Below are 27500 nucleotides of genomic sequence, written 5' to 3'. Positions count from 1 at the left end.
CTCAATGGCTTCGTAAACTACTTGGCGAAGTTCCTTCCCAAGCTTTCGGAAATCATGGAGCCCATACGTCGCCTGACAAAAAAAAGACACACAATGGCAATGGTCCGAGGAGCAGGACAGCGCATTCCAGAAGATACAGGGCTCGAAATTGCGACTCACTGGTCGCCAATGCGACCAAAAATTGAGCACTGGCGACCAAATTTTCAGAACTGGTCGCCAGCTGGCGACTCCCGTTTTGTCCGATAACTAAAGAAAACCACGACACAACACTGTTTTTAAATCTTTATATTAGGAAATCAATCGGATATGGTAACTAGTATACAACTCACCTTTCCATTCCCAGTAAAATAATGTCCGAATATTACAAGATAATCGAAAAAATGGAATGAATTTCGACACGTCGATACCGCGTTCACGGCGCGCCACATTGTTTCAGCGACTTCGATCCTCTGAAACTGGGATCGCAGGCGCACTTCAACACCATGTGCTTTTCATTTGCCGCGAAACTGGCGACAGATACCAATCAGTTGAAGGATTTACGGGAGTGAAAGGCATCGAGGAAAGCAAGTCGAAAATAAAGAACGGCATTTCGAAGAAGTAGCATATGGAAAATACGCAAGGACCCGTGTTTGTCTCACAATGAAAACCACGGACTTAAAACGTTTTATGCTTAGCTTCATTTAAAATGACTGTGGAGACAACCATCACCTTTGGACCAGAGACCTATCACCTGAGAACAGTGGTAGCTTTATAACTAAGTGTTACTCGTGTTATTTCTAATTGTTTTCGCTCTTCAATTGTGACTTTTCTCGCATGCAAAGTAACGTATAAAATCGAGTTCTTGTGTTATATATAACATAAATTGGCGACCAAAATTTACGATCTGGCGACCAATTTTTTTTCCGTTAGTCGCCAGCTGGCTCCAGAACGAAAAAGGTAATTTCGAGCCCTGAGATACAACACATGGTCACACAAGCTCCAGTGCTGAGCTATTGTGACCCTTGCAGTGAGCTCACTATCCAATGTGATGCGAGCCAAAGTGGCCTCGAAGCAGCTTTACTTCAGAATGGCCGACCCATTGAGTACGCAAGCCGAGCGTTGACAGAGACAGAGAAACGATATGCGCAAATTGAAAAAGAGATGCTAGCTATCGTTTTCTCTCTTGAGCGATTCAACCAGTATACATTTGGTCGACATGTCAATGTGGAAAGTGACCACAAACCACTAGAAGTGATTCTTCAGAAGCCGCCTTCATGTGCACCACGGCGATTACAGTCAATGATGATGAGACTGCAGAAGTATGACTTCACCGTCCACTATGAGCGCGGTAAAAACATGCACCTGGCCGACACGTTGTCGCGAGCTTTCCTCCCGTTTGAAGGTGATAATGAGGACGACCTAGAGTTTGTGAACATGGTCAACTATCTACCCATTTCTGACGAGCACATCGCTGAAATTAAGGCTGAAACTCGGAAAGATCATTCTTTACAAAGTTTATCTGAAACCATTCTCAAAGGCTGGCCAGAAGAAAAGAAACTTGCCCCTGAACTGACTCACCCATATTTGATATGCGGGATGAGTTGACTCTTCAAAATGGATTGATTTTCAAAGCAAATGCTGTGGTGATCCCTAAGAATCTTCGTGCAGACATGAAAGCAAGAATTCATGCCTCCCATTTAGGAACAGAGTCATGTCTAAGAAGAGCACGTGAATGTGTCTACTGGCCCGGAATGTCGGCTGAAATCAAGCAGTACATCTCAGGATGCGAGATATGCAGGGAGTTCGATACAACGTCGCAACCCAATGAGTCCTTGATGAGCCACGAGGTCCCCTCTCGGTCCTGGGAGAAGGTAGGCGCTGACATTTTTACACTGCATGGTAAAGACTATTTGGTTACCATCGACTACTACAGCAACTTTTGGGAGGTAGACAGGTTACCAGACAACAAGGCAACCACAGCCATCCTGAAGCTGAAAAGCCACTTCTCCCGCTATGGAATACCTGATCAAGTCGTGAGCGACAATGGTCCACAATTCACCTCCAAAGAATTTGTGTCATTCGCAAAGACCTGGGACTTTGAGCACCTAACCAGCAGTCCCGGGAACAGTAAGGCTAATGGCAAGGCAGAGTCTGGAGTAAAGACAGCCAAGCGTCTCCTACGGAAGTCTATCAAGGCTGGGACTGATCCGTATTTGGCTTTCCTTGATTATAGGAGCACTCCTACCCAAGCGATGACCACAAGCCCTGCGCAGCATCTGATGGGCACGCGGACCAAAACGCTCGTCCCTACGGCACAAAGCCTCCTTATGCCTAAGACAACCCAGTCTGGAATTGAAAAGAGCCAGTTGAAAGAGTGCCAACGGGCCCAAGCCAAGTATTACGACAGAAACACAAAGGATCTACCAGTACTAAGTGAAGGGGATGTCGTACGAATGAAACCCTTTAAGTTAGGTGCCAAGTCGTGGCCGAAGGCCCAAGTAACTGCAAGATTAGATGAGCGATCTTACACGGTAGAGGCTGAGAATGGAACTGTCTACCGAAGAAACAGGCAGCACCTGAAGGAGACATCAGAATCACCGATTCAGCCCATTCAATCAGATCCAGTGGATGACTCGAGCATTCCCAATCCAGATTCTCTCAGCATCCCTACCTTATCTGCAGAACCAGTTGACAAACCCCCAGGATCGACCTATTGTGAGAGCAATACCGATCAGCACCAGAGGCCAAGGCGTGACAGGAGACCCCCGGCGTACCTGAAGGACTACGTGTGCTCATGAATGACCATTTCAATTTACTAACTCTTTTGTTACAGTTCAGAGACTGATCACAGATTATTTCATTACAAATGCTTTGTTGAGCTTGGACCCTTGATTTATCTTGATTTCGACTAAGTGAAGAACACTTAAGTTTTTTCTTTATTTTTATGAAAGAGAGGATGTTACAATATGTGCGTGATTGTATAATCATTTACTAGGGTTAGGATCAAAGGTCATTTTGAGGTGTAGTGTGCTAGATCAGTGAATAAAATGGAGTTTGAAACACTGCGTGGCTCAATTGTTTTTTTAGCAGCGCGCGGCATTTTGATTTTAATTATTTTTTACAAACTGACTAAACATGACCGCAAGAATTATGTACAGCACTTCCTTAAGCAATCACAACATTGCGCACATGCTGAAACTACTTACAACAAATCAGATGGGGGGAGCTATCACCGTCATTTTAGGCCCCGTCCACACTATCCCGGGGGCCGAATTTGAAAACGGAGGTTTCACTCTGAAAGTGCGTCAAACGTTTTCCATCCACACTATGCTGGAGGAATTTTAAAATGCAACAATCACCGGTCATTTTGCATTTGTATTTGTGTAAAACTTGGGCAGGAAACATCATGACTATCGTATATAATTTCATTGTTTTCGAAAGCAGTTCGTTTTCAAAATGTTTTCCGTCCTCACTCAGAGAACGCAAAGCCGGCGTTTTCAAATTCCTCCGGTTTGAAGAGCGTTTTCGAAAGTCTTTCTCGTGACGGATAAGAGTGGAAGGAAGGCCTAACCGGAGAAATAAGACTGCGTTTAATTTTCATATTTCTTCGGCGTAGTGTGGAGGGGGCCTCATGCATAAATTGAACAAGCTCGTTGAGAGAAACGTGATTATCCCCAAAACGATCTACCGAGGGTCAAAAAATCCGCCGACGTCGATCGTACACGTCTTCCTAATTTTGTGCAGCATTCCATCTCAGGCCAAAAAGATTTGTTTTACGTAGCTAGATATTTGCGGATAAATATATTCCGCGACATTTTGGGAAGACCAAAACTCGTTGAAGTGCACGTAAAAGATATAAATACAGTTTAAAAGTTTGTTGTTGCGTAAACACTAAACGGGGTACAAAAGAGTTATATACCTTTTCTAAAACGTTGAAACACTTTTCACGTTTGCAAATTAAAGGAGTCATGAACTTGATGTTTCATTGTAAACTTCGGGGGAGTTAAAACAAAGTAGAGTTTTTTTTTATCGGAGCCAAAGGTGGAAGAAAATAGGATTTAATTTATTTAACCATAATGTTTATCTCTGAGATTACAAAGAGAAGATAAATAGAAAAATAAGTCCTGTATTTATTGCCAAACTCTATAGTTTTTTCTTGAATTAAGAAATATCTATCGTTTAAAACAGTCTTCCGACACCGCATAAGAGAATTTCATGCGATTTCTCAGGATGGCGTCTTTATTTATTTTTCTTTTAAAAATCTGGACAGGTTCTTTACGTTTCAACTCTAAAATGTTATGAAACTACCGTGATGTTAACAGCGCACGCTTCGAAACTTGACCCTCTTCCTTCAGCGATGGCATAACTGCGCATTTGCAACGACAGGTTTTTCATATCATCTTTTATACAAGGAAGGAAAATACCAAATTAATGTGGGTGCCGTTAGGGTTGGCCAATTGCACCTTGTTCTCTCCCATAGTAACGCCATAAGTGTTGTCTGTTTATATGTCGTTAATCTAGCTTTAAAAGACATTGGGCATCAAACATCTATCGTTTAAAACAGTCTTCTGACACCGCATAAGAGACTGATTTCATGCGATTTCTCAGGATGGCGTCTTTATTTATTTTTCTTTTAAAAATCTGGACAGGTTCTTTACGTTTCAGCTCTAACATGTTATGAAACTACTGTGATGTTGACAGCGCGCGCTTCAAAACTTGACCCTTTTCCTTCAGCGATGGCACAACTGCGCATTTGCAACTAAAGGTTTTTCATGTCATCTTTTTGCACAAGGAAGAAAAATACCAATTTAACGTGGGTCCCGTTAGGGTTGGCCAATTGCGCCCTTGTTCGCTCCCATAGTAACGCTGTCAGGGAAGCCATGAACTCGGCAAGCTTGAGGACATATTTTCTTTCTATAAAAGTACGTCTTTCTGGCTGAGAGACAGGTTTCGTTTCAGTTCCATCATCATTGTAGGGTGTTACTATCCCAAAAAGTTTAAAATTGAGCGCCAACAAAAGGTCAAACCACGAGAGAAGCAATGCGCCTATTTTCATGATTCGTGTTCTCGGCGCCATTTTGATTCTCTGGAGACTTTTCGCACACAATTTCATATTTGGCGCGGAGGCTAATATTTCAGCCCGGGCTGAAATTCGTTATGTAATCGCAACACAATTTCAGCCCCCTTAGCCGGGCTGAAATTTCAGCCCGGGCTGAAATTCGCCATGTAATCAGGCCCTTAGTCACCATTTCATAAAGTTCATGCTCCGGAATGGACAAAAGAAGTTGTCACACTCAAGGACCCTCGGCCCTTCACGCAAGATTAAATTTTGAAACAATTATATTTCCTTCATGCGCCAAAGAAATTTCTTCGTTTATACATGTTTTTCACTGTATCCCAAACTCACTGAATTTGTTACAGATATAATTAAGACAAAGTGACTCAGAAGCAGTTGAATGACTGAAAAGGTTAGTGTCGGCCGAACTACTCCCTTTTTATTCTGTGATTTCTTTAAAATAATTTTCGCGTGTAGCTAAATTTATTTGGCGTCTTCCTTTCGGCAAAAGCAAGGTTTTTTCTAAAGGCTTCGCACCTATGGATGGCAGTCTAGTCAGGTTGCAAAAAACAAAATAGGCAACTAAGAACATTTTTCTTCAGTGGCTAGAGGTCGTCATGGCCTTTTTCCCTCGCATCCCCAGGCCATTCTTGTACAAGTTTAGGACGTTTTTGACTTAATTAAGGCAGCTCTAAAAAATGAATGAATGAATTGTTAGTATGAATGAACGTCCTCTTGGAATTTGGTTTTTAACCGTCGCGGGTTTTTATTTGCAGCACTTCAAAAGGCGCTGACCTTTCTTTTGGGTTACAGTATTTCTTGTACAGTACAGTGTAATGCACGTTCAAAACCCCTTTCATAAAGACCCCACACTCTGGTCCTAGCGCGAGTTGCTTTTCTTGCCGTAAACCAGTGTTGACTGAATACAAATCTGTAAACGTCAGGAAGAAAAATAATGGCCGGTCGATCAATCATTAGGTGGAATCGATTTGGGCCTTCAGACTGATAGTGGGTCAGTGGGCTATGCCCAAGTAATAATAGAGAGGCAAGTCAAGACTGTGGTAAACTAAATGGCTTTATTTGCTTGGCTTAATTAAATCTCTTACAGTGTTAATCAGTGATTTTAACTGTGAAACTTGCTCTAGCTTTTTTGTCCTTCTATGACAACAGACAAATTTTAAAAAAAGCTAATTGTATTCTCTACGAAGCAAAGAATAATATATCAGTATTAGCGAAAACTTAACATAAATTGCTCGGTAAAGGCAGGCAAAGGAAGCTTTATCCAATGACCCTCGTACAGACATTATTACAGACATCACTGCACACATCATAGCAGCCGAATATACTACAGACCCTGTTGCACACTGAGTGACACACCAGATAACATATCCAATCTCCCAGACCACGTTTGGAACCTATACAGACAAGAGACAAGAAGTAAATTTTTTTTAGAGTGTGAATTTCAGGCGCTTGTAACACTCTACTGTACTTTGAGTCGTCCCTAAACTTCGCTCATCACAAAGGGACTATATACTTATCTGAGTTGCAACATGACGCAAATTATCATAATGTACCAAAATAACAAAAATAGAAGAGGAAATTACACTCCTAACGAAAGAGAAAAAAGATTCACTTTATCCCCCGTCAGGTTCACGTGCTGTGGGACAGATCACACACTAAGTGATGATTATTTAACCAAATTTTTAATTAATTAGTTTATTAATTAATTAATTAATTAATACACTGTGACAGATAATGACTCCCACCACGGTTTCTCGATTGTGTTCACTTACGTGTCGCCAGCTCTGTTTTCCTGGGTTGTACAGCGGTAGTTGAATCCACCTCCCCCTCGACAACGACGTAAACGGGAAGTTTCTCACACAGATTTGCCATTTCATCACTCAGTCCAGAACGGTCTTCTAGAGTTCCGACAACTTTGAGCTTCACTTCAGTTTGTTGTCTTGGTATCGCAACCCGTCCACCTTTATCTCCCTAGTAAGAAAGTAATATATGAAAAGGGGAAATTCTTCATTCTATGAAAGTGATCTATAAAATGCTAGCTAGCTTGGAGCCAGACTTTCGTATGGCTTGAGAAGCCCAAAGACTTTTTTTTCACCTATTCATAAACAATGTTCAAGAAATTAAAGCCCAGTTTTGTCAGTTTTAGCTAATAGATTCCATATGGTTTATTTCCTTACTTGACATTAGCTATAAAGGAATGGGTTGAAATTAGTAAATGTACAAATTAGGGAGATTGAGTTTGGGAAATGTATATTTGTTTCATTTCCAATGCTGCCATGGTTCAAACTAACGAAAAGAAACGTTAAGTTACCAGCAGTTTCTTTAAGTTGCCTGGCATAGGAACATCATCGATTGAATCTCTCAAAAAGCAGGAATTGGTCGCTGGCAGATGGATCATCGTCAAATTCTGCAAAACAAGGTCACACGTGATTTGCTTAGCAGGTCCGGCAACAGCTCTTGAATTAAAACTAAGTGACTAATAAGCCGAAAGGGGCCTTAAGGTTTAAGTTGTCTGACATAAGGAAACCAGTTTCCCGAAGTGCACATAGGCTGTTCATTACGAACTTGGCTCTATATATTTTCATATCCGCAGTTTCAAGACAGATCATATAATTTACACACTCAGAGACACAAGAAAGATGACAGTGTCTTGTAGCACAAGAAAGTCCGCGGTCGACCGAAATGTACACTAGAATAACCTGTAGTATACGTATTATAGTACATGAACAGTATAATCATGTTACAACCTTCTTAAAGTCGTAGACGATGTCTCCTGCTTCATCATCGGGTGAAGTCTTTGGTACGTGGAAAGTCTCTGTTTCTTTCTCAGTGTCAACTTCAACCTGTTCGTCATAATCCTTGCCGTCTTTGTTCACCTTCAATGTGTATTTGGACACTGGATTACGCGCGGGATCCTGCATAATCTGAAGAATAAAAACGTATCAGGGTAACTATCCGATCTTTTAATATAATGTAGCCGGCGTTTAGTCCCACTTTTCAACGATAAGCCTCCGAGGGGAATTTCACACCAAAGGAGCTCAGTCACGGTATATTTTAAGTTATTATGGCCACGTAAAAAATTAGCTTGCAATTGAAGGAAACCTGAAAATAATAGCTTACTAAGGTAGAAAAACACCAAAGAGATAATAATAAACCATAAAGAAACAAAGATGGTTTAAGATGGAAACGATTGACACGGATTACAAACGACGAACATAATACTTACTGTTAGGATAAACTTTTTAAGATGCGTAAAACGTGAATAAACTTGTTAATTATGCATTACTTTGATCCACGTAAGCTGATCAGTTGGTATTTTATTGATCATGGCCAAGTTTAATTGTCCACTGATTTAATCGTCCCCTTTTCTACATCGTATTTCGCGGCAAGAGGTGTTGCAATGAAGCCTCGAAATCCTTTCCCTTTTGGAAGCTAAGTTTCTCTTGAGCGTAGGACGATAAATTAAACTTTAAATCAGTTCTACTATACGTGACGAAACGCATAGCAATTACAATGGAGTACTCAATTTTAAAGGCGTTACTTTTATTTACCTCTTTGTCCGTACATTTGCGGACAGTCGCTGCAGATGTAGCAGCAACAAGGACGGAAAAACACAGAAGGAACACTTTGAACTCCTGGTGAAGGAAAAAAACAAAACATGTAAGAGATTTATCCGGCTTCTGAGGAAAAGCAAGCTCTCTAGATTTCTGGTATTTTTCTGACTAGAACATGTGTTAAATTTCCTTAGTAGCGAATAGGAAAATTGTCAAATTAAAAGCTAAACTCACCATTTTTCTCTTGTAACAGAATAGCACCAGTTCTTCGTTCTTCTTGTGGCAGAGGACTTGAACCTTTCTCCAATGAGACTGGATGCAAATTCATAAACGAACCTTTTTTATACTGTCAACCTTTCACTTGATATTACCAATTACATGAAATTTTACACCTGGTGTGTGGATTGTTTCAGTGCAATATTACAACCTTTATGACCTCGTACTAGCACTTCCTTCAGCTATGGTGCTACGGCGCGTGTTCAATATCTATAAGTGCAGTTCCGGGATCCACTCTACCCGTCTCTAAATAAGTACTTTGAAAAATTTGGGGTAACTGAAACTTATTATTGGACCTGAAATTGGCAATGGTAATACACTTTGGTGCAAAGATCATGACAGAATGCATGGTAACTGAAAAATTCACCTTGTGATGCGTGTAATCAACAAACATGGCCTCACAGTGTCCTAGAATAAGCTGTTCAACCCGCTTCAGCAATCATATTATTGCGCATGTGTGCAAATATATCTACCTGACTATCCAGATTGTATGATCACTCGACCGAACCAGACTCAAAAGGGGAATGTTACGGATTGTACGATATTTTACACCTGCAACCAGGAGATTATCTCTTGCTGCAACTGAACTGATTATCTCATTATATTGTTTCAGCTCTACAACACAGGTCACATTTATGACCTCGCACTAGCACTTCCTTCAGCTACGGCGCTACAGAACATGCTCATAAGCATACGTGCTGTTACCCTATCCCTCTCTTAATAAGTACGAAAAAACATCCGGAAATCCGAAAGTTATTTCAGGGCCGATATGTCATGTCCATGATGGCATTACAACTTGGTCCAAAGATCACAACAGGCTGGTAAAAATTATATCCATCCGCACTGCTCGCAATAGATTTGCAGCAACGTGCAAGATTTTAATTTGATGCATTTGGTCTAATTCTCCAAACGTGACTTCAAAGTCACCTAAAATTAACTCTTCAACTCTCTTCAGCAACCGTAGTCTTGCGCATGTGCTGCGGAAATTGCTGCCAGATTATGTAACTAAACTCAATTAGGGTTATTAAAGATTACATGATTGACGGCTAAAATTAGACTGACTTTCCCATTGTTTGGACACATTATTCTGTTAACCAGAGTTTATGTCCCTCCTTCAGCTATGGTGGCAGTGCGCATGCCCAATAACTCTAAATTGCGTTCCTGGGAGAATTCCTGGAAACAAGCAAAAGAGCAAAAAACATATCTAAGCCAGAAATAAGAGGATGTGGTTATAACTTGAAAAGCGCGCACAGGTCGCGTAACTTTTGATGTGCCCTTAAGTTTTTCTAGGTTACTTTTGTTGCAACATGTGATACGTTCACCAAAGGTGACCTTGTGACCCGGCATAAGCACTTCCTTTAGCAATGATCATATTGCTGCAACCCTTTGATCGTATAAATAAGCGGCTTAATATTACACTGTAAATACCAAACAACGTCATTTGGGGGATACATCTAAACTGCAAAAATATGTCGTCGCTCAAAGGGTATCTCATGGACGTGAAAAATCCGCTAACTTACCGAGAACTGTCGATAAAGGGAGATTTAAAACACTGCTCATTTTGCTGTTTGTTTTGGGCACACAAAAGCATAGATGGCCTTACGAACTTTCTAATGGTGTAAAGCCGAGTTGGTAAACGCTATTCGTTCCCTGCTTACAACTGTCTATCAAATCCGAAAGAAAGGCTACCGTGACAAGGTCGCATAAAGTCAACATTAGTGGATCATTTTACTTTCGCATGATTAAAAATGTCGTACGAACGTCCTAAAATAAACTTGCCCTTCCCGCTCTTGATCTCTTCTTCCCCCACGGCCCCCTAGTTGATGTTAAGCGGGAAGCAAGGTTACGGTCGACGGCCGCTAGCGCTGAGTGTGTTAACAATTTTAGCTAGTTTATGGTTAGCCTGCGAAACAGCCGTCCTTCTTCGTTTCCCGGTCCGAGTGGCGTTTCCCTTCGAGCGAGGAGCAAAGAAGGAGGGCTGTTTTCTCAGTCTAGGTTAGCGTATTTTTCCCGTGCTCTTTATGCTCCTTTATGTAGTGACCATGATACTATCCGGAAGCCAACCGGATACTAACCGGAAATATGTTGTGACACTGTTTTGCTTACTTGAGACAACAAAAACAGGAAGTTATCACTCGCAAGTGCGATCGTCGACACACACAAAAAAGGACCGGACCGCCTTTGAGCCACGATTCTGGTTCTGTCGGCTCTTCTGGATACCTGAATGCTGTAGTCGGAAATAATTAACGTAAATACTAGAACAAGTAACTGGGTTGATGCCGTGTGTCAACAGTAGTCCGAAATGTCAGACTTCTTCTCGTACTTATCTCTCCCCATGCGCCTCTCCACAGTCCTCCCTCACTGATCATCCCCGTTACTTTGCTGAGTACCCTTCCTTTTACCCCCACCCCACCCCTGGCTTAGAGCCGGCAGGAATGTAGATACAAAGAAATGACTAGTTCGTTACTACTGTAAAAAGAAATACCCTCCGATTTAGAAATTAAATCAGTCAGTTATTTGCGTTCTGTCTATATTTCAGCTTCCTCGCATGATACACTAAATATTTTACATTAAGTTGCAACATTTTAGTTAACATTTAAAACTTTGTTCGCGCAGCATGACTGTGGAGATCCAGATGATTATTATGGGGCCTATTTGTCATGTCCATGATGGCATTACAATTTGGTGTACTTGGTCTAATTTTTAAATGTGACCTCCAAGTCAGCTAAAATCAGCTCTTCAACTCTCTTCAGCAATCATGGTACTGCGCATGTGCTGCGAAAATTGCTGCCAGATTACGTAACTAAATTTAAATAAGGGTATTACGGATTACATGATTGACGGCTAAAATTAGACTGATTTTCCCATCGTTTGGGCTTGACTATTCTGGTAACCGGTATTCATGACCCTCCTTCAGCTATGGTGGCACTACGCATGCCCAAGAAGTCTAAATGACGGTCCTGGAAGAGTTCCTGGAAACAAGCAAAAGAGCAAAAAACATATCTGGGCCAGAAATAAGTGGCTGTGGTTATAAATTAAGGAACGCGCACAGGTCGCGTAACTTTTGATGTATCCCTAAGTTTTCCTTTTTTTGCAACATGTCATACATTTACTAAAGGTGACCTTGTGACCCGGCATAAGCACTTCCTTTAGCAATGATCATATTGCTGCAACCCTTTGATCGTATAAATAAGCGGCTTAATATTACACTGTAAATACCAAACAACGTCATTTGGAGGATAGATCTAAACTGCAAAATATGTCGTCGCTCAAAGGGTATCTCATGGACGTGAAAAATGCGCTAACTTACCGAGAACTGTCCATAACGTGGGAGATATCTAACACTGCTTATTTTGCAGTTTATTTTAGGCACATGAAAGCATAGATGGCCTTAGGAACTTTCTAATGGTGTAAAGCCGAGTTGGAGGTGAACGCTATTCGTTCCCTGCTTACGAGTGTCTATCAGATACGAAAGAAAGGCCACCATGACAAGGTCGCATAAAGTCAACTTTAGTGGATCATTTTACTATCGCATGGTCAAAAATGTCGCGCGAATGTCCCAACATAAACTTGCCTTTCCCGCTCTTGGTCTCTCCTACCCCACGGCACCCTAGTTGATGTTAAGCGGGAAGCAAGGCTACGGTCGACGGCCGCTGAGTGTGTTACCAGTTTTAGCTAGGTTAGGCTTTGCCTGCGAGAACAGCCGTCCTTCTTCTCTTCCCGCTCCGAGTGGCGTGTCACTTCGAGCGAGGAGCAAAGGAGGGCTGTTTTTTCAGGCTAGGTTAGGGTGTTCGCAGTTTTTTCCGTGCTCTTTATGCTCCTTTATGTAGTGGCCATGATACTAACCGGAAACCAACCGGATACTAACCGGAAATATGTTGCGACACTGTTTTGCTAACTTGAGACAACAAAAACAGGAAGTTATCACTCGCAAGTGCGGTCGTCGACACAAAAAAAAGCATCGGACGGCCTTTTAATAAGCCACGGTTCTGGTTCTCTCGGCTCTTCTGGATACCTGAATGCTGTAGTCGGAAATAAACGTAAATAGAGCAAGTAATTTGGCAGATGTCGTGTATCAACAGTAGTCCGAAATATCAGACTTCTTCTCTTACTTATCTCTCCCCATGCGCCTCTCCACAGTCCTCCCTCACTGATCATCCCCATTACTTTGCTGGGTACTCTTCTTCCCACCCCCACACCACCCCTGGCTTATAGCCGACAGCAATGTAGATACAAAGAAGTGGCTAGTTCGTCACTGCTGTGAAAAGAAGTACCTTCCGATTTAGAAATTAAATCAGTCACTTTGTTGCGTTCTGTCTATATTTAAGCTTCCTCGCTGGATACGTTAAAATATTTTATATTAAGTTGTATCATTTTAATTTACAGTTAAAACTTTGTTGGCGCAGGGTGACTGTCAACTCATTTATAGTCACGAAAGACTGTAAAAATGGACGTGTCCTCCCAAAACCGTCGTCGATTGAAGCATATTTTATACAACGACCAAATTGGTCGTTTGAATTTGGATATCAAACATCAAACCTGCAGGATATTGACAGTAATGTAAAGAGTAAAATTTCACGCAGTAAGAATTTCTTAGAGCAAAAACCTAATAGTGAAGTTTTAAGCTGATTTACTGAGTTAGCTTACAACGGTCATTGTAGACAATATCTCGCCGACTTCTGTGGAATGTGGCGTAAGAGTTGGATTCGGTTTTCGTAGGAAACAGCCAAGCAATTGTTTTAGAAGAGGTGGAAAATAGCTCTGCTTCACTGCATGATGTAGTGTTTTGAAAGCACAGCTAAGATTCCTTACCGTTTCAATATGGAATTCACTTTTCAGTAGACCAAGGTAAATAAGAATACTTTCACCAATGGGCCACACGTCGCATTTCAGTGTCACAAAAACGCGCGAGAACAAGGAATCGACACATTTCATAAGTAATTCCCAGTCGCCTTCGACCGCCAGAATGTCACAAATCCGTTTGAAGTGTTTTCCTGTGTTACTCTCAGCTTCTTGAGCTGAAGACGGAAGAATTTCCTTGACAACCGCGGACGCTAGTGTCTGAAGGCGCAGCTGGTCCAATCCGAACAGCTTAGGGCTTGACTTGCAAAGAAAAGAAGCGAAGATGGCAGCAAGATCTCTAGGAAAATACTTCTCGGCAAATAAATGTTCTAGGGCCAAGAGGGGACCCTCAAGGTCCTTGACAATGTTCACATCATCCTCCTGTTTAAGAAGTCCCATTCTCACTAAAATGCAAGTACCAAGAGCTGCTGGGTTGGAATGTTCGTGTACGAGGCCACGCTTCATAACAGCAGCTGCGCAACTGAGCAGCAAGTGCTGGTCACTCGCCAAAGCAACACAGACTCGAAGAAAAATCTTCGCTATTTTATCTGCTACCCAGGGTCCATCGTCTGGCAATAGTTTGCTCAAAAGCGTACTAAATGAGGAACCTTTCTGTTTCAGACAAAAGATGAAGTGGTCTGGGTGCTGTAAGAAGGCTTCTAAAACATCTTCTGCAAATGAAGCTTGTCCACTTTTGTTACTTAACATGTGATCCAAACGCGAGAGACAGTTTTCGCCGTTGTTCACTACAAAACTGCTTTCAATTTCATAAACATCTTCCGAGGCTTTCCCTGAATCTCCAAGGACTACTAAGATTTTGTTAAGCTTTTTAAGGCACCCTTCACACGCTTCATAGTCAATATCTACACCTTTCTGTTCGCACTGACTCTGCAATGTTGTGAGGTCACATGGAGCCTCCAAGACTGCGTTGCCGCACAAGTTCTGCGCTATCAGTGAATTTTCAGTGCTGTGCCCGTTGCCACTTTCAACCAGTATTTGCGCGGAAGTTTTTAACTTTTCTACGGTGGGTTCTTTCTTTTGCGGTTTCCATTCCAACCTAGAAACCGTCGTCGATGGCTTTGAAGAAAAATGCAAGGAGTCTTGAAGTCCTTGCATCAACTTCGTTAGCACTTTTGACTCTAAATCTCTTCCAAGTTGACCGCTTGTCTCAAAGGTACACAGTTTTAAATCATAAAGACATCGTTTTGTGAGTTTATCATCCAGCGCTGCTATTATATACGATGACAAGGGAAACCGAATTAACGAAGTAGAAGTTGTTAAAATTAGATTCAGGAGTTTTCTTTCGAAGATGGTCGCCACAGATTTGATCGTTTTCGTGGATGTAGTGGAGACTAAGCCATCCATTACTTCTCGCTTCTGTGTCAAATTAGTTAAGATTAGATGGTAAATCTTCAGAGACAAAGCATTTCTGTTTGTTACACGGTCCGTGAATTTCAAGAGCGTTTTATCACAAACTTGTTGGATCTTTACAGGCGTTAACATGTCGGACAGTTTGGCCTCACCGTTTTGATTTTCATGTCGGCTATGCTCACATACATCTTCCCTAGAAAGGGTTTCACAAGGAACAGTTTCCTTACAAATGGATTGATTCCGCTTAGGCTTGTAGTGGAGTAAAACATCAGCGCTTGCTTTCTGGTTAAACTTGAATGCTAAACCAACCGCAGTGAAGCCAAGTTTGTCTTTGATGTTCCGGTCACAGCCAGCATCAAGAAGCGTCTTCAGATTTGGAAGATTTCCTTGTTTTGCGGCAAGATGAAGCGCGGTGCGGCCGAGTTTGTTCCGAGCGTTAACGTCACACAAGGCTGACACTAACACAAGAAGGATGTCTTCAGCTCCTGTACGTTCACTGCTGATGTGTAGTGAAGTCATCCCTTCCTGAAGGAAGCGAGAACATAGAACAAATTTTAGCAATATAGTCGCTGTGATTCCCATACTCTCTGGTTTAACCGCCATTTAAAGAGGTCTTTAAATTGTTTTGAACAATACGCGAAACCGCGTTCAGATCTTCCCCAGAAAAAGGAGACACAAGAGCGTGGTTTCCCACACTGACTTCTGTTTTTAAAATGTGACATATACTAAGGACAGGTTTGTTGTGGGGGGTGGGTGTGGAAAAGGTCTAGGTTACCATTGGGTTCTAGAGGCTTTCTGTCGGGCGACTCCCTATTCTGGTTAAATCCTTCGGCCAATTGGTCCTCGTTCAAACCCGCCTTGGAAAATAATCTTCCGACACCCCTGCTAATTCAGAAGAGAACCCCGCTCTTTACCCTCGGAGCATGATTCTTCAGAGCAGGGAAGCCTAACAGTCATTCAAGGAGACTTCAGTTACAAAGGACAATTTCAGATCTTCAGATTTTAATTATATCAAGGGAACTTTAGAATAAGATTAATAGAAGGATTTAGGAAGTGCGCATAGGTTAATTGCGTAATTAGTTAATTGATCTACACAGTTTAATTTTTCGACGAATTTTAGACGAACTGTATCTATCATGTATATACTTTGTACAAAGTTTAGTTTAATTTCATTACGTTTTTTGGACTACCCCATAAGATACTGAGCGTTAATTATCGTGCTTAAATAATGGTTGTCTGTCTGTCTGTCTGTCTGTCTGTCTGTCTGTCTGACAGCAACAAAAACAACAACAACAGCAACAACAAATAAACAACTACCAGATCACTTAAAAAAAACAAGAATTGCTAACATCAAACGGCAGCAGAAACATCAACCACAATAATTAACTGACCTGCCTCCTCAGTTACGTTTTTGGGTGAAAATCAAGAAACTTACTTTTGTACGGCTGTTAATATCACATCCCGCCAGAACCAACTTTTCAACAAGATCTTTATTTCCCTGTAGAGTGGCTAAATGAAGAGCTGTGAAGCCCATAGCATCCCTTGATTCAATATTGCATCCTGCGTCTGTTGTTGTGAGGGCGTGGACAGCTTTGAGATCCCGGGCTATCACCGCATTATGAAGGGCGGAATAGCCGTATACTTCCGGCATATCTAGGCATGAAAAGAAATAAACATGTGAGACTGAATTCTGTCCTGTTTCTAGAACTTGTTACTGTCCAATCTTGTCCCTGTCTTCTTTCCTTACTGTCCAACCTTGCCAAGGAGAACGAAGACTCTGAATGCAAAGTTGTTTATTGCTCTGATTAGACCCGGGATTAAAGCGGTTTTCAACTGAGTGTCGTAAAACCAAAACCAATGTGATAACTGTAGCCAATCACAAAGGACATGGACAATCCAGTGAACCAATAAAAACTCGAACTGATAAAACGTAGTTGATGCAATGCGCAGGAAAACGTGTGCAAATGAGTCATAATAATTGGTTTTGGTTTTGCTTCTGATTGGATGAAAAAGTGGCGCGAATTTTTTGAGCCAATCGTGTTGCCTAGTTGATACAAAACCAATTACTTTTCGAAACTCAAATGAAAACCGCTCTAACCACTATATAGGTCCAGCAATGACTAGTTTTCTTCATAAGTATAAGCAACATGTATATGCAGACGCTTTGATAATTATAGCTCCTTTTGTCAGGAAAGTTTCCTACCAAAGACTCAACTTAGGGGTGGACCTTTTGACTCTTGAGGGTGGGGTGGCGTTAAGAATACTTACACCAAAAAAATTCATCCAAACGACCGCTAACGGAAAGAAAACGCCAGGCACGTTCAGTGCGCAGAAAAAAAATGTTACGCGGAGGAAAAGTATCATGTGCACTGAAATCCCGAGAAAAAATTCATAGTGCATGAATTTCTTCATCCTGTCTACAGTTATGACCCAGATTGTTATCATTTTCACCAATGTACTCTCTCTTGTACTTAGTCCTTTTGTGTTTCCGTTGCTTTGAATCACTTAGTTCATTTAAAATTACTGTATTTTGTTTTTCCTTGTTGAACGACTGACTTAGCAATACTGCAAAAATTTCTGGACATGCGAAATAAATTTTCTTGTTCAGTGTTGTTTACATCATTTGACCATTGGCTTTAGTGTATTTCCCTCCAACAGCACGTGTTAGGTGACTGAGCCGTGAGGATATCTACCCAAATCTTGCCTTCTTTTTGTTGTGTTTTATTTGACTTATTTTCATCCTAGCGAGTAGACCGGAATCGAAAGACCGGCGGAAATCGAGCCTTCCTAGCGACCCTCTCTAGTGAGTTCCCCTATCTACCGTATCAACAACGCGCCGGGTGGCCGTTTCTGAGAAGGATCGCTCGATAGACCGGTACATCTATCGAGTACAATTCTTCACAGATTAAGCTAGACTAGACTTGTCTTAATCAACGTTAAGTTTCATTTGTCTTTTCATAGCACATCGCCACTTATTTAAGTGTAAACACTCTCTTCCCTGAACTGAGGCTGAAGCCATCTTTTTAATACTCACCTGAACGCGCCGATATCCCCAATCGAACGATCTCAGATCATGCCAGATGGCTATGTCCGTATGCATTATACCATGTTTGTTTTCAACATTGCCAACGTTTCATCAATTTGCATCGCCAGCGAATCAGCTATGTTTGTTTCAGCGTACATTGACAACAAATTCGCGACGTTCGTTAATTTTTAGCGCACATAACTTGAAAGGGCAGACTGACGCGGCAACTCGATACAACAGGAAAGGTCAACATTTACAAGCTTACCTAAGATCTTGAGTGAAAAAGCGCTGTTTGTATTCCCGTTCCAATACTCATAGCTTGTCGCAAACAGTATCGTCGCTCCGTTCGGAAAGGAATTCCAATTTTGTATGCAAATCTTTTTGAAACACGCTTAGCCCACGAAAGCATGGAAACAATTTCACGAGACTTGCAGTGATTAACTTCTTGATCTGCCGTGGAATGTTCATTTGTCATCCCGCTCTTTTGTCATCAAATCCTTACTCAAACAATGAACATGATTATTATTTATTGAAAGGCCACTGTCCTGCAAATGGACTTTTAATCGGATAACAAAACTTTGACAATGATTTCTGTCATCTGCAGCTCAAAATAAAATTTTCTAAATAATTCAGTTTGCGCGCGCGTGATCAGGATACAAATTTGAACACTGTACGGTCCAATATATTACCGCGATGCTATATTAGTTTTGAAGCAGGCTGTGTTATCTGATACCTCTTAATGCATGGCTGACATTTATCCAGACTGTCATTTGAAACGTCGGCTGTCACATTAACTTTAAATTTAATTGTTTTGAAGTGGGTGTCATTTAGTTTCAGTATTCTTGATGGTTCTAGAATCTTAAGGGTAACATGTATGAACGAGGAAACGCAGAAAAAAAAAAAGCAAAACTAAAAACTAAAGAGCACAACCGAAAAACGCACCAGCAACAGCAACAGCACGCAATTGCAACAGGATCCAGACGACCACTCCGATCCCCTAGTCCGTTCTACCCAAGTTTTACCGAAACTCCAAATAGGACATTTTTTGTCAAATTTCTCAGGGGAGCCTCAGGGTGTTTCGACATGCAGGAACCCATCGCGTGACATCAATGCGAAATCTATCTGATTCTCGTGGTACTCATGGGTTGCAATTTGCACTCGCACTTAATGACATTTGTGAAGGGGACAGTTCGAAAAGCCTGCGTCGAAGGTTTGGGCCACGAAAATGACAAAAAAAATGAAAATGTCATGCCGACTTGGAAGCAGACATTGTCCGATGTTACAAAAAACAAAACAGAACAAAAGCATTTTCTTAGGGACCGTTCATTTTTTATAAGGTAGGGGGGGCTGGTGGGATTTGGGGGGGGGGCCATGCGAAAAAAATGGCTTTCGAGGGGGGGCCATCCCAAAAAAATAAGGGAAAAAGGGGGGGTCAAGTGAAATATTTTAGTAAAACTTTAAAATGGCATAATGTTTGAATATCAAAAAATTGCTATAGAATAAACATAGAAGGCAGGATACAAATTTATTACAAACTTTGCTTCTGCTTTAAAAAAATGTTTGGCGACAAAAAGCATTTGTAGCTACTGAAAAGAAGTATTTAACACTGTTATTTTCGAATGCAACTTTCACTGGCACTCATCTTCATCTTCGCTGTCGTCGAGTTCTTCGTCGCTGCTTGTGCTGCTGTGGGAGTCTCTTTCACCAATGCTGCAAGAAGCAGCAATGCTTTCGGTCAGAGTGTACTCTTCAGGGCACATGAAGGTGTAAACATAATCTCTGACTTCCTGCTCAAGGTTGGTGGTGATTCTGCTTCTTGCAGCATTGGTGAAATAATTCCCTTCCAAGAGCTGTGCGATATATGGCCCATCTCTTCTAAATAACGACGCGGAAACATCCTCAACTTTAATACACTCTTCCGGGACGGCCGTTCTAGGAGGGTACACAAGGCATTGTGGAAGATCATTTCCTAGCGGGTTTCCAACACAGATTCGATTAACTTGTTGGACGTTATTTTCAGTCCGCTTCCTCTTTCTTTCATTTGACTTTCTGCGGTTTTCTTTTTTCCTTCTCCTTTTGTTGATGTGCTGTTTGAGTATGCCCTTGAATATGCTGTTATAATTGCTCCTCTTATTTTCTAGTGCATCCATGTCCTGCGTGACCTTCGTCAACTTAGCTTCTATACATTTAATCTGTTTTACATTAAAACTGTGGGCAAATTCTTCGCCCTACTTTAAAGCAAGCCCATTGGACTGAAAGAGGGTGGAATCGTGTTCCTTTACATCTTTCAATATGACATTCAACTTTTCCACCATTGCTCTGTGCTCTCACCCAGAGAGCGTTGCTCTATTCGCAGATAAGTTTATTGTCAAATCAAAGTTTGTGGTGGATTATCTTCAGCATCTTGAGGTGCTGGAATTTAAAAGGAAAAAGAGAGCAGAAGAAAAGGCAAAGTTAAGTAGGGACGCAAAAGATAAATCATATGAGGATTATCCTTGGACTGAGTTGTGCGAAGATCTAACCAAGCTTAAAAAGCTACGTGTTCCAGAACTAAACAAGTACTTGAACCACCACGGGCTGAAGCAGCATTTGAAAAGCAGCAAGAGTGAGAAAGTAAAGGCAATTGTAAGACATTCATGCTTGCAGCAGAAGAGTCCTCTCAGAGCTGGCCAACCAACACTGAGAAATGCCAGGACATTGACACAAAATGACAACAGAGCAAGTGCTGACAGCAGTGAAACGGATGAAAGTGACAATGATGAGTATGACAGTGATGCCACTGACTCTGGGGGAGAAGATGACTCTGGTGACGTCATTCTTGCATTCATCAATTCAGATGAGGAAGATGCCAATGACAGGCCAAATGCCACACGCTCAGGGCGAGCCATAACTAGGAGATCCGAAATTGACTTCTCTTTCTTTTGATTTGTTTTTTAAACAACAGCTCTCTGTAGTATAGGGATTGTAAATATTGTCTTCATAGTGAGCACAATAACGTGAAGTAGGGGGATAATAGAGAAATATTAAAAAAGTTGAAATCTAAAAATTGTTTGTTTAATTTTTTTTGGGGGGGGGGGTCATCCCAAAAACTGACCGCTATAAGGGGGGGTCATGTGAAAAAATTGGTAAGCTGAGGGGGGGTCATGCGATCTATAAATGGTGCTTCCCAAATCCCACCAGCCCCCCCTCCCTCGTAAAAAATGAACGGTCCCTTAGCCGTTCACTGACGATATGTGAAGAGTGACCATTTTCTTTCACTTTGGAGAACGCAAATCATCAGCACGGCCAACTTTCGTATTTATATTTAGGATCGAACGCTCCGTGCATGTGTACACAGCGGCAGCTAGCCTTTTTTTTTTTTTTGTAGACCTGAAGATTCGGATAACCTCATCGTGTTATACATGTATTTAAACTGGCTGGCTAAGATTCGTTTTTTTACGGGCGTGTCGCGTTTTCGTATTTGTCTTCACGGTTGCCGTAAAGGAGCTCAGTCACAGTATTTTGAGTTATTTTGGCCATGTACAGAATTACCTTTAAATTGAAGGAAACCTGAAAATCATACTGAGATAGAAATACTCCAAAGAGATAATAATAATTCATAAGGGAACAAGGATGATTAAGGATGGAGAAAATTAACACCGATCACAAAACAACGAACTTGAAAAATTTAGGCTAAACTTTTCAAGATGTGCAATTTCGTTACGTATCTCCTTTAAAACTTCCTATTAGTAATATGTGGTGCAAGAGGCTGACAATTCTTTAGATATTTTCTCAAAGTTGATACTAACCAATTCCATTGTTTGAATGCACACGTGACTCCTCGTTTTATGATAACGCTTTGCCTTCTAGGTAAATCATTGGCTCGATTTCCGACGGGGCTAATTTCACGAACTGCGGCTGGAAATCGAGCCTAGATAAACCAGTGTCTCCTAGCGTAACAGCTGCAGGCGTGCAAAGTGTTGCTGAACGGTTAATTTTGTTGAGCAATGACTAAAATTGGTACAAACGAGCGAGCGACTTAAGGCGGTGCATTAGAACTAGCCGCTACGACTGCGATTACGACAACCACATTCATAGAGAATTACTCGTCTATGTACATGGCGGAAATGAGCCACTTTATGCTTCATTATTCTTTTAACACTGTTTCCGGCGCACACGACAAAAGTCAAATATATCACGGCATATATAAAATCGCACTAGTTTTCATCGAAAAATATGTCATCATATTTTAACTGCTAGTGAATTGTAACGTTCAGTCAATTCGAAAACAGAAAAGTCTCGTCGCGGGACTGATGGGCTCCAATTGAGCTATAACGAAAATCTCAGTTTAGTTTCCTTACCTTTCAACGTCCTGCTCGCAACAAAAACTCTCTCTCACTAGGGAAATTAATATTTCATTCTTTAAAATAATACGCATGGCCGCCATCTGGCCTTCATAGTGGAACAATTTTCATTGGGTAAGAGCTCTCGTTACCATTATGGAACAACCCCAGATAGGAACAACACGAATAACTTCCGGTCACTAACTTCCGGGGGCGTGTGCAAAATCTGAAAAGGCCTAGAACTTAGTGACGTCATTTTTCCACTGTTAGACCGCTGACATTCCATAACCGCAGCCTTTTGCGCAGCAATGGCTGACCCTCGTGGTGGTAAATGAGATTTCTTCTTTCCCAAATCATGTAAAGAAACGCATTTTCCTCTCAAACAACATCATGAGAAACAAGCGTTAAGCGTGAAACACGCTACAAAAGCAGCCAACCGGCAGTCTTGCTCCAAATAATGCCTTCTTCTAACATCAAACGCAAGAAAAAGCCGGGTCCAGTTAACAATGCACCGAATAACGGCGGCGGTGGAAACTTCACCGAGACAGCAATGGACGAGTATCTTGTTCGCTTGGACTTGTACAGAAAGCCGATAGCCAAAGATGGATCCTGTCTCTTTAGAGCTGTTTCTGAGCAGGTTAGTCGTGTCACTTTGAGTCCAAATGGCGTAGAAACTGTCGAATGTATGAGAGTTTTTATGTCGTGGTTTTATTTTTTATCTGCCCGGGACTCGATTTAGAGACGTGTTCGAAATCGGATTTTTCGCGTGGATTTGCCCTGTTCGTTGATATTTAAACGCCTCTGTTCTGCTTTAATTGATGTTTTGTTTTATAACAAACAAACCATCATTTGGACTGGCTGTAGCGAAACTCCAACAGTACTCATGTACTATTGGTTGCCGTGGAAGATGTCGTTTCGCTTTTATACATGAAGTCGGAACCAATATGCAAGCTTATATGTGTGATTACTATGCTACTTACAACAGTTCTCCATGCCGTTTCACACAATTGTTTACGATAGTGTAACTACCAGCGTTTAAAGTCTCGCTGCTTTTCGATAAAATTGCCGCAGATCTGAAGCGTACCGATAAAGATCAGGGTACTTGTAGAAACCTGCGTTCTCTAGCTTTCGCTTGTATACTGACAGCATGCGACTTTTGTGTACATTTATAAATACTGGGGCTCAACAATCTAAGTAACCTTTTGATACAGTGGTCAATAATGAGGTTAAGGACACTTGATTACATGAAAATCGATAGGTATTGGGAGTTTGGGAACACAGTTTGCTGAAAACCTAAATTCACCAACATTCAAATAAAGTTTTAGGTTGTTTTTATGTTCCTTTATGTGTCAAGATTTTTTAAAACTGATTTTTTGTTTTGCTTTTTTAGGTTTACAACTGTCAAGCAAAACATCTTCAAGTTCGCAAGGACTGCATAGATTTTATGCGAAGAAACAGGGATAAGTTTGAAGCAGTAAATATTTTACACTTTCTACACAAAATAAACATGTAATAAGTCATAATGCCCAGGGCTAAGTTGTTCAAAGCCTGATTTAGCTAACCCAGGATTAGCGAGAAGTTTGATTTCAGTTTTTGAACTTGCCGGTTAGGTTTTCCATTGACATTGGTTATCCTTCAGTTTTGAGTTTGAGTAATCTCAAACTACTATACACAAAACATAAGTAGTGAAAAACATTTTTATACAAGAAAATTGAATACTTTGGTAAACGTTTAATCCTGGGTAAGTGTTATAAACGGCTTTCGAAAAACCTGGCCCAGATACATGTAGCTAGTAACATTACATGTACAGAGAGCAAAGAAAATTGGTTTTCTTGCTTACCCTTCAGTTAGGACTGCAGTGATACATTTTTCCCATGGTAGAATGCATTCCATGATATACTGGCCACACTACATGTATACGAAATGCACTGAGGAGATATCTCGCAAAAAATGAGCAAAAATACCTGTAATTGGCCCTGAGCCATGGTCTGCTCACATTCTGTGGCTCCCTACCCGGCGGACAGTTGGTTTCTCCTTTGCCGTCATTCATAGCATAACCAACTGCTCGCAAGGTAGTTGCTCCCACAATTTTGTGCAAATCTAAGTAGTCGCCCAAGTTTTTTGCTTTTTTGATTGCCATAAAATGAAAGGAGACACATAGCAGGAATCAAGATGAAACATGTAACTTATTTTTTAAGAAGTCTAATGTTTCTTTTGTTTTTGCATTGTTTAGTTTTTGGAAGGACCATTTGATCATCATTTGTTTAGACTCCAAAACCCAAAGGTATGAGAATAACTTGTTTGATAACAGGACTTAGTACCTTGTTACTGTAACCTGGCTTTTATAGATGCATCTGCAGGCTTGCAAGTGCAAGCTCAAGGTCCTGTTCAATGAGGATATTCCTGATTATAGAACTGATAACAAACACCAGTGTTACACACACAATTCCAGCAGGAATTATTACAATTTATAATTTGAACAAATACATGAGACAGTCAACTCCAAAATACAGTCAAATAAAAATGTAATTTAAGTGCACGAAGGGACTAACTTGAACAACAGTTGGATAACATAAATCCACGAACGCAAGAAAGACTGATGGCAATCAAAGAAGAAATGTTTAAATAAAACTTTTAAGCACGAAAAAATATGCTTGCTGATTGTTGTCTCTGTATGCATGCCTAAATAATGTAAACATAATGCAAAAACCCAGTAAAACTTTGCAAAGAACAGTCTCTTTCACTACACAACACTTGGACAATGCACAAGGTTCTGAAATACTATCTGATGGTAACATCACTTAATATCTAACCTACATGTAGACAACAGTTACAGTAGACAGCGGCTCATGTGATGGGAGGGGGGGCAGGGGCAGGGTGGGGGGTTTGGGATAGTCATGGATAGCTTAGACAAATGTGTAACTGAAGTTATAATTGAACATCCCAAAATACCCATACACTGTAGGTCACGTATCCCATGCATGTATCCATACATGTATATTCATTTAGGCAGTGTCCACATTACATTGCGGAAATTTGAAAATGCAGCTTTATTTCTGTGGTAAGGCCTACCATCTACATTAATCTGCCATGAAAACGGAGGTTTTCGAAAACGCTCCTCAATGCAGAAGAATTTGAAAACGCCTGCTATTTGGTTTTGAAAAAGGAGCTTTTCAAAAGCGATGGTCCCATGATATTCATATGATTTCCTGACTGAGTTTTCCTCCAACACAAATCTGCAATGACTGGTGATTGCTGCAGTTTTAAATTCCTCTGGTGTAGTGTGGATGGAAAACAGTCATTTGATACATTTTCAGAGCGAAACCTCCATCTTTAAATTCCTCCGGCACAATATGGATGGGGCGTGAGTGTTTCATTACTACCTTTGGTGAAAGCTGCAGTTATTAGAACTCTGTAATGTCTTTTGTATTGTTTGAAATTGTAGGAATGGGCAGGCCAAGTTGAGATAAGTGCTTTGTCCCTGATGTACAAGTAAGTACCATATTAGTTTTGTACATCTCCAAGGGTTTCACTAAGGGCCAATTTGACCAGCTGTGAGGAGGATTTTGCCCACCTGGTTTGACCATCTGGAGGAAAGTTTTCTTATAAGGAAGGTCTGGTCAAAAAATTTCACCTGCCTGTTAAGACCAGTTGTCCTCCTACTGAAAAAATTCATGAAACCCTTGCATTTGTCACTACATGTATGTGTATTATTCTAGCTAAGGGTCCCTCTCAAAGTGTTTGTTTACAAGACAGCTGCATGGCTTTCGGAGAGAAAAAAACACCCTCTGTCAGTGCGTTTTGCATTTAAGAAGTTATTGACAAGATCTACATTTATGCAAGTGTTTGTTTGAACCCGGGAGTTGTTTTCATATTAAGGATAGGAAATCATTGCAAGTTATTTTTATTACTATCATCAATATGAACAGGACACCTTTTATGACATTGTTTACTTGTTAATTCTTACTTTCAGGAAAGACTTTGTTGTTTACCAAGACATCAATGCAGAACCAACAAAAGTGACTGACAACAACTTTAAAGACAAGGTAATGATCTACTGTAGCCTGCACGCAGAAGGCTCGCATTTGTGTCAACTCGTGTGCTAATGGCAAAGTTGCGGGAACCAGTTGGTGAGACACGAAAAGGCGAGGCACCTTGCGAGTTTGTTTCATTCACCAACTCATTCTTGCAGCTTTGCTGCTTACATGTGTGTCCCAAACATTATGTAACTGCCATGTGAGCAGTCTCTCTTGTGCTCGAAGATCCACAAGGGAAGTAATGCAAACGAACAAGAAGAAGCAAGCAGCAAAACTGCAAGCCTATTCCTGGGCATTCTTCCCCATGGATTTTCAAGCAGAAGAGACTTCTCACAGTGTAGACATTGGCATTCTTACAGGCTAGATCTTCCATGACGTTATGTACAAAATATATCTGGAACTGGTGATACTTTACACAGTGTTCACAAAGTTTTGAAGAAGGCAGCATTTTTTGGAGTAAGCAGCTTATTTTGGCATCTCTTTGTAAAGAATCAGAGAAATTGCCCAGCAGATCAACATGAAGCAGTCAAGATTGCAATTTTCACCTATAACAGGCTGCTTTTGACAACCCTGATTACAATAAAAGTTACAGAGATCTAGACTGAGTAATATATTGGTGTAACTTAATAACATATGGTGTAATTGTTGTTGTCTGCAGATTATGCTCTGCTATTCCAATGGTAACCATTATGATGCTGTGTACGATGTGAAATTCCAAAAGAATGCAGCTATGTGCCAATGTAAGTATTGGAACAGTTATAGTATTGTTGAAGGCTGAATTGTTAGAATAGAAATTAATATAGTATGTTATTAGCTGGCATACCCTTTGACCATTAAGTATCACTTGATGATAAAACCTTTGATGTGATTTCATCTTTGAACGTTTGCAAGGTTTGCCGAATTATTCAGTGAGCTCGCCAGTAGTAATGCTGGTTTGTGAAACTTACAGTGAATGTTGTTAAAAAGTGTGATGTGACGACAAAAAAAGATGTCTTTCAGTCAAGCAGCTTACATCTG

The 27500-nt window shown here is 41.0% G+C and overlaps 3 protein-coding genes across 5 annotated transcripts in view; 1 reads left to right on the top strand and 2 right to left on the bottom strand.

The window, feature by feature from the left end:
• Nucleotides 1-6092: 6092 nt before the first annotated feature.
• Nucleotides 6093-9295, bottom strand: LOC149103501 (uncharacterized). The gene is made up of 7 exons (XM_089274234.1): nucleotides 9254-9295; nucleotides 8845-8922; nucleotides 8608-8691; nucleotides 7804-7980; nucleotides 7368-7463; nucleotides 6829-7027; nucleotides 6093-6450 (listed from the first exon to the last, which is right to left on the bottom strand). The coding sequence occupies exons 1-7, from the start codon at nucleotides 9278-9280 to the stop codon at nucleotides 6314-6316; spliced, it is 798 nt and encodes a 265-aa protein (XP_089130360.1). The 5' UTR covers nucleotides 9281-9295; the 3' UTR covers nucleotides 6093-6313.
• Nucleotides 9296-13188: 3893 nt separating this feature from the next.
• LOC110040440 (uncharacterized) lies at nucleotides 13189-22518 on the bottom strand. 3 transcript variants are annotated; one of them, XM_020745681.2, is made up of 3 exons: nucleotides 22465-22518; nucleotides 16535-16752; nucleotides 13189-15624 (listed from the first exon to the last, which is right to left on the bottom strand). In XM_020745681.2, the coding sequence occupies exons 2-3, from the start codon at nucleotides 16748-16750 to the stop codon at nucleotides 13525-13527; spliced, it is 2316 nt and encodes a 771-aa protein (XP_020601340.2). In that variant the 5' UTR covers nucleotides 16751-16752; nucleotides 22465-22518; the 3' UTR covers nucleotides 13189-13524. The 3 variants fall into 3 exon arrangements, with proteins under 3 accessions (XP_020601340.2, XP_020601338.2, XP_020601341.2); XM_020745679.2 differs by lacking the exon at nucleotides 22465-22518 and adding an exon at nucleotides 18390-19298; XM_020745682.2 differs by lacking the exon at nucleotides 22465-22518 and adding an exon at nucleotides 18134-18374.
• A 203-nt stretch (nucleotides 22519-22721) lies between these two features.
• Nucleotides 22722-27500, top strand: part of LOC110040439 (uncharacterized) — a 30082-nt gene continuing 25303 nt past the window's right edge. Inside the window, exons 1-6 of the mRNA XM_020745678.2 lie at nucleotides 22722-23083; nucleotides 23837-23920; nucleotides 24680-24730; nucleotides 25892-25938; nucleotides 26420-26492; nucleotides 27142-27223. Of these exons, the coding sequence (XP_020601337.2) occupies nucleotides 22904-23083; nucleotides 23837-23920; nucleotides 24680-24730; nucleotides 25892-25938; nucleotides 26420-26492; nucleotides 27142-27223 (517 nt within the window). The 5' untranslated portion in view covers nucleotides 22722-22903. The remainder of the gene's footprint in view (nucleotides 23084-23836; nucleotides 23921-24679; nucleotides 24731-25891; nucleotides 25939-26419; nucleotides 26493-27141; nucleotides 27224-27500) is intronic.

The sequence above is a fragment of the Orbicella faveolata genome, unplaced genomic scaffold, assembly GCF_042242905.1.
Source record: "Orbicella faveolata isolate gen_17 unplaced genomic scaffold, um_ofav_v1 contig_35, whole genome shotgun sequence".
Lineage (NCBI taxonomy): Eukaryota > Metazoa > Cnidaria > Anthozoa > Scleractinia > Merulinidae > Orbicella > Orbicella faveolata.
Note: the sequence above shows the minus strand (reverse complement) of the source record. Positions and strands in the feature narration are given on the sequence as shown.

What these genes read in the sequence shown, in the direction of transcription:
- LOC110040440 (XM_020745681.2), bottom strand. Translation starts at nt 16,750, where the DNA reads ATGCCGGAAGTATACGGCTATTCCGCCCTTCATAATGCGGTGATAGCC. An exon ending in ATATTAACAGCCGTACAAAA is followed by an intron (nt 15,625 to 16,534) that starts GTAAGTTTCTTG and finishes CGCTTCCTTCAG; the next exon opens with GAAGGGATGACTTCACTACA.
- LOC149103501 (XM_089274234.1), bottom strand. Translation starts at nt 9,280, where the DNA reads ATGTTTGTTGATTACACGCATCACAAG. An exon ending in TCGTCTACGACTTTAAGAAG is followed by an intron (nt 7,464 to 7,803) that starts GTTGTAACATGA and finishes CTTGTTTTGCAG; the next exon opens with AATTTGACGATGATCCATCT. An exon ending in GAAAACAGAGCTGGCGACAC is followed by an intron (nt 6,451 to 6,828) that starts GTAAGTGAACAC and finishes TTGTCTGTATAG; the next exon opens with GTTCCAAACGTGGTCTGGGA.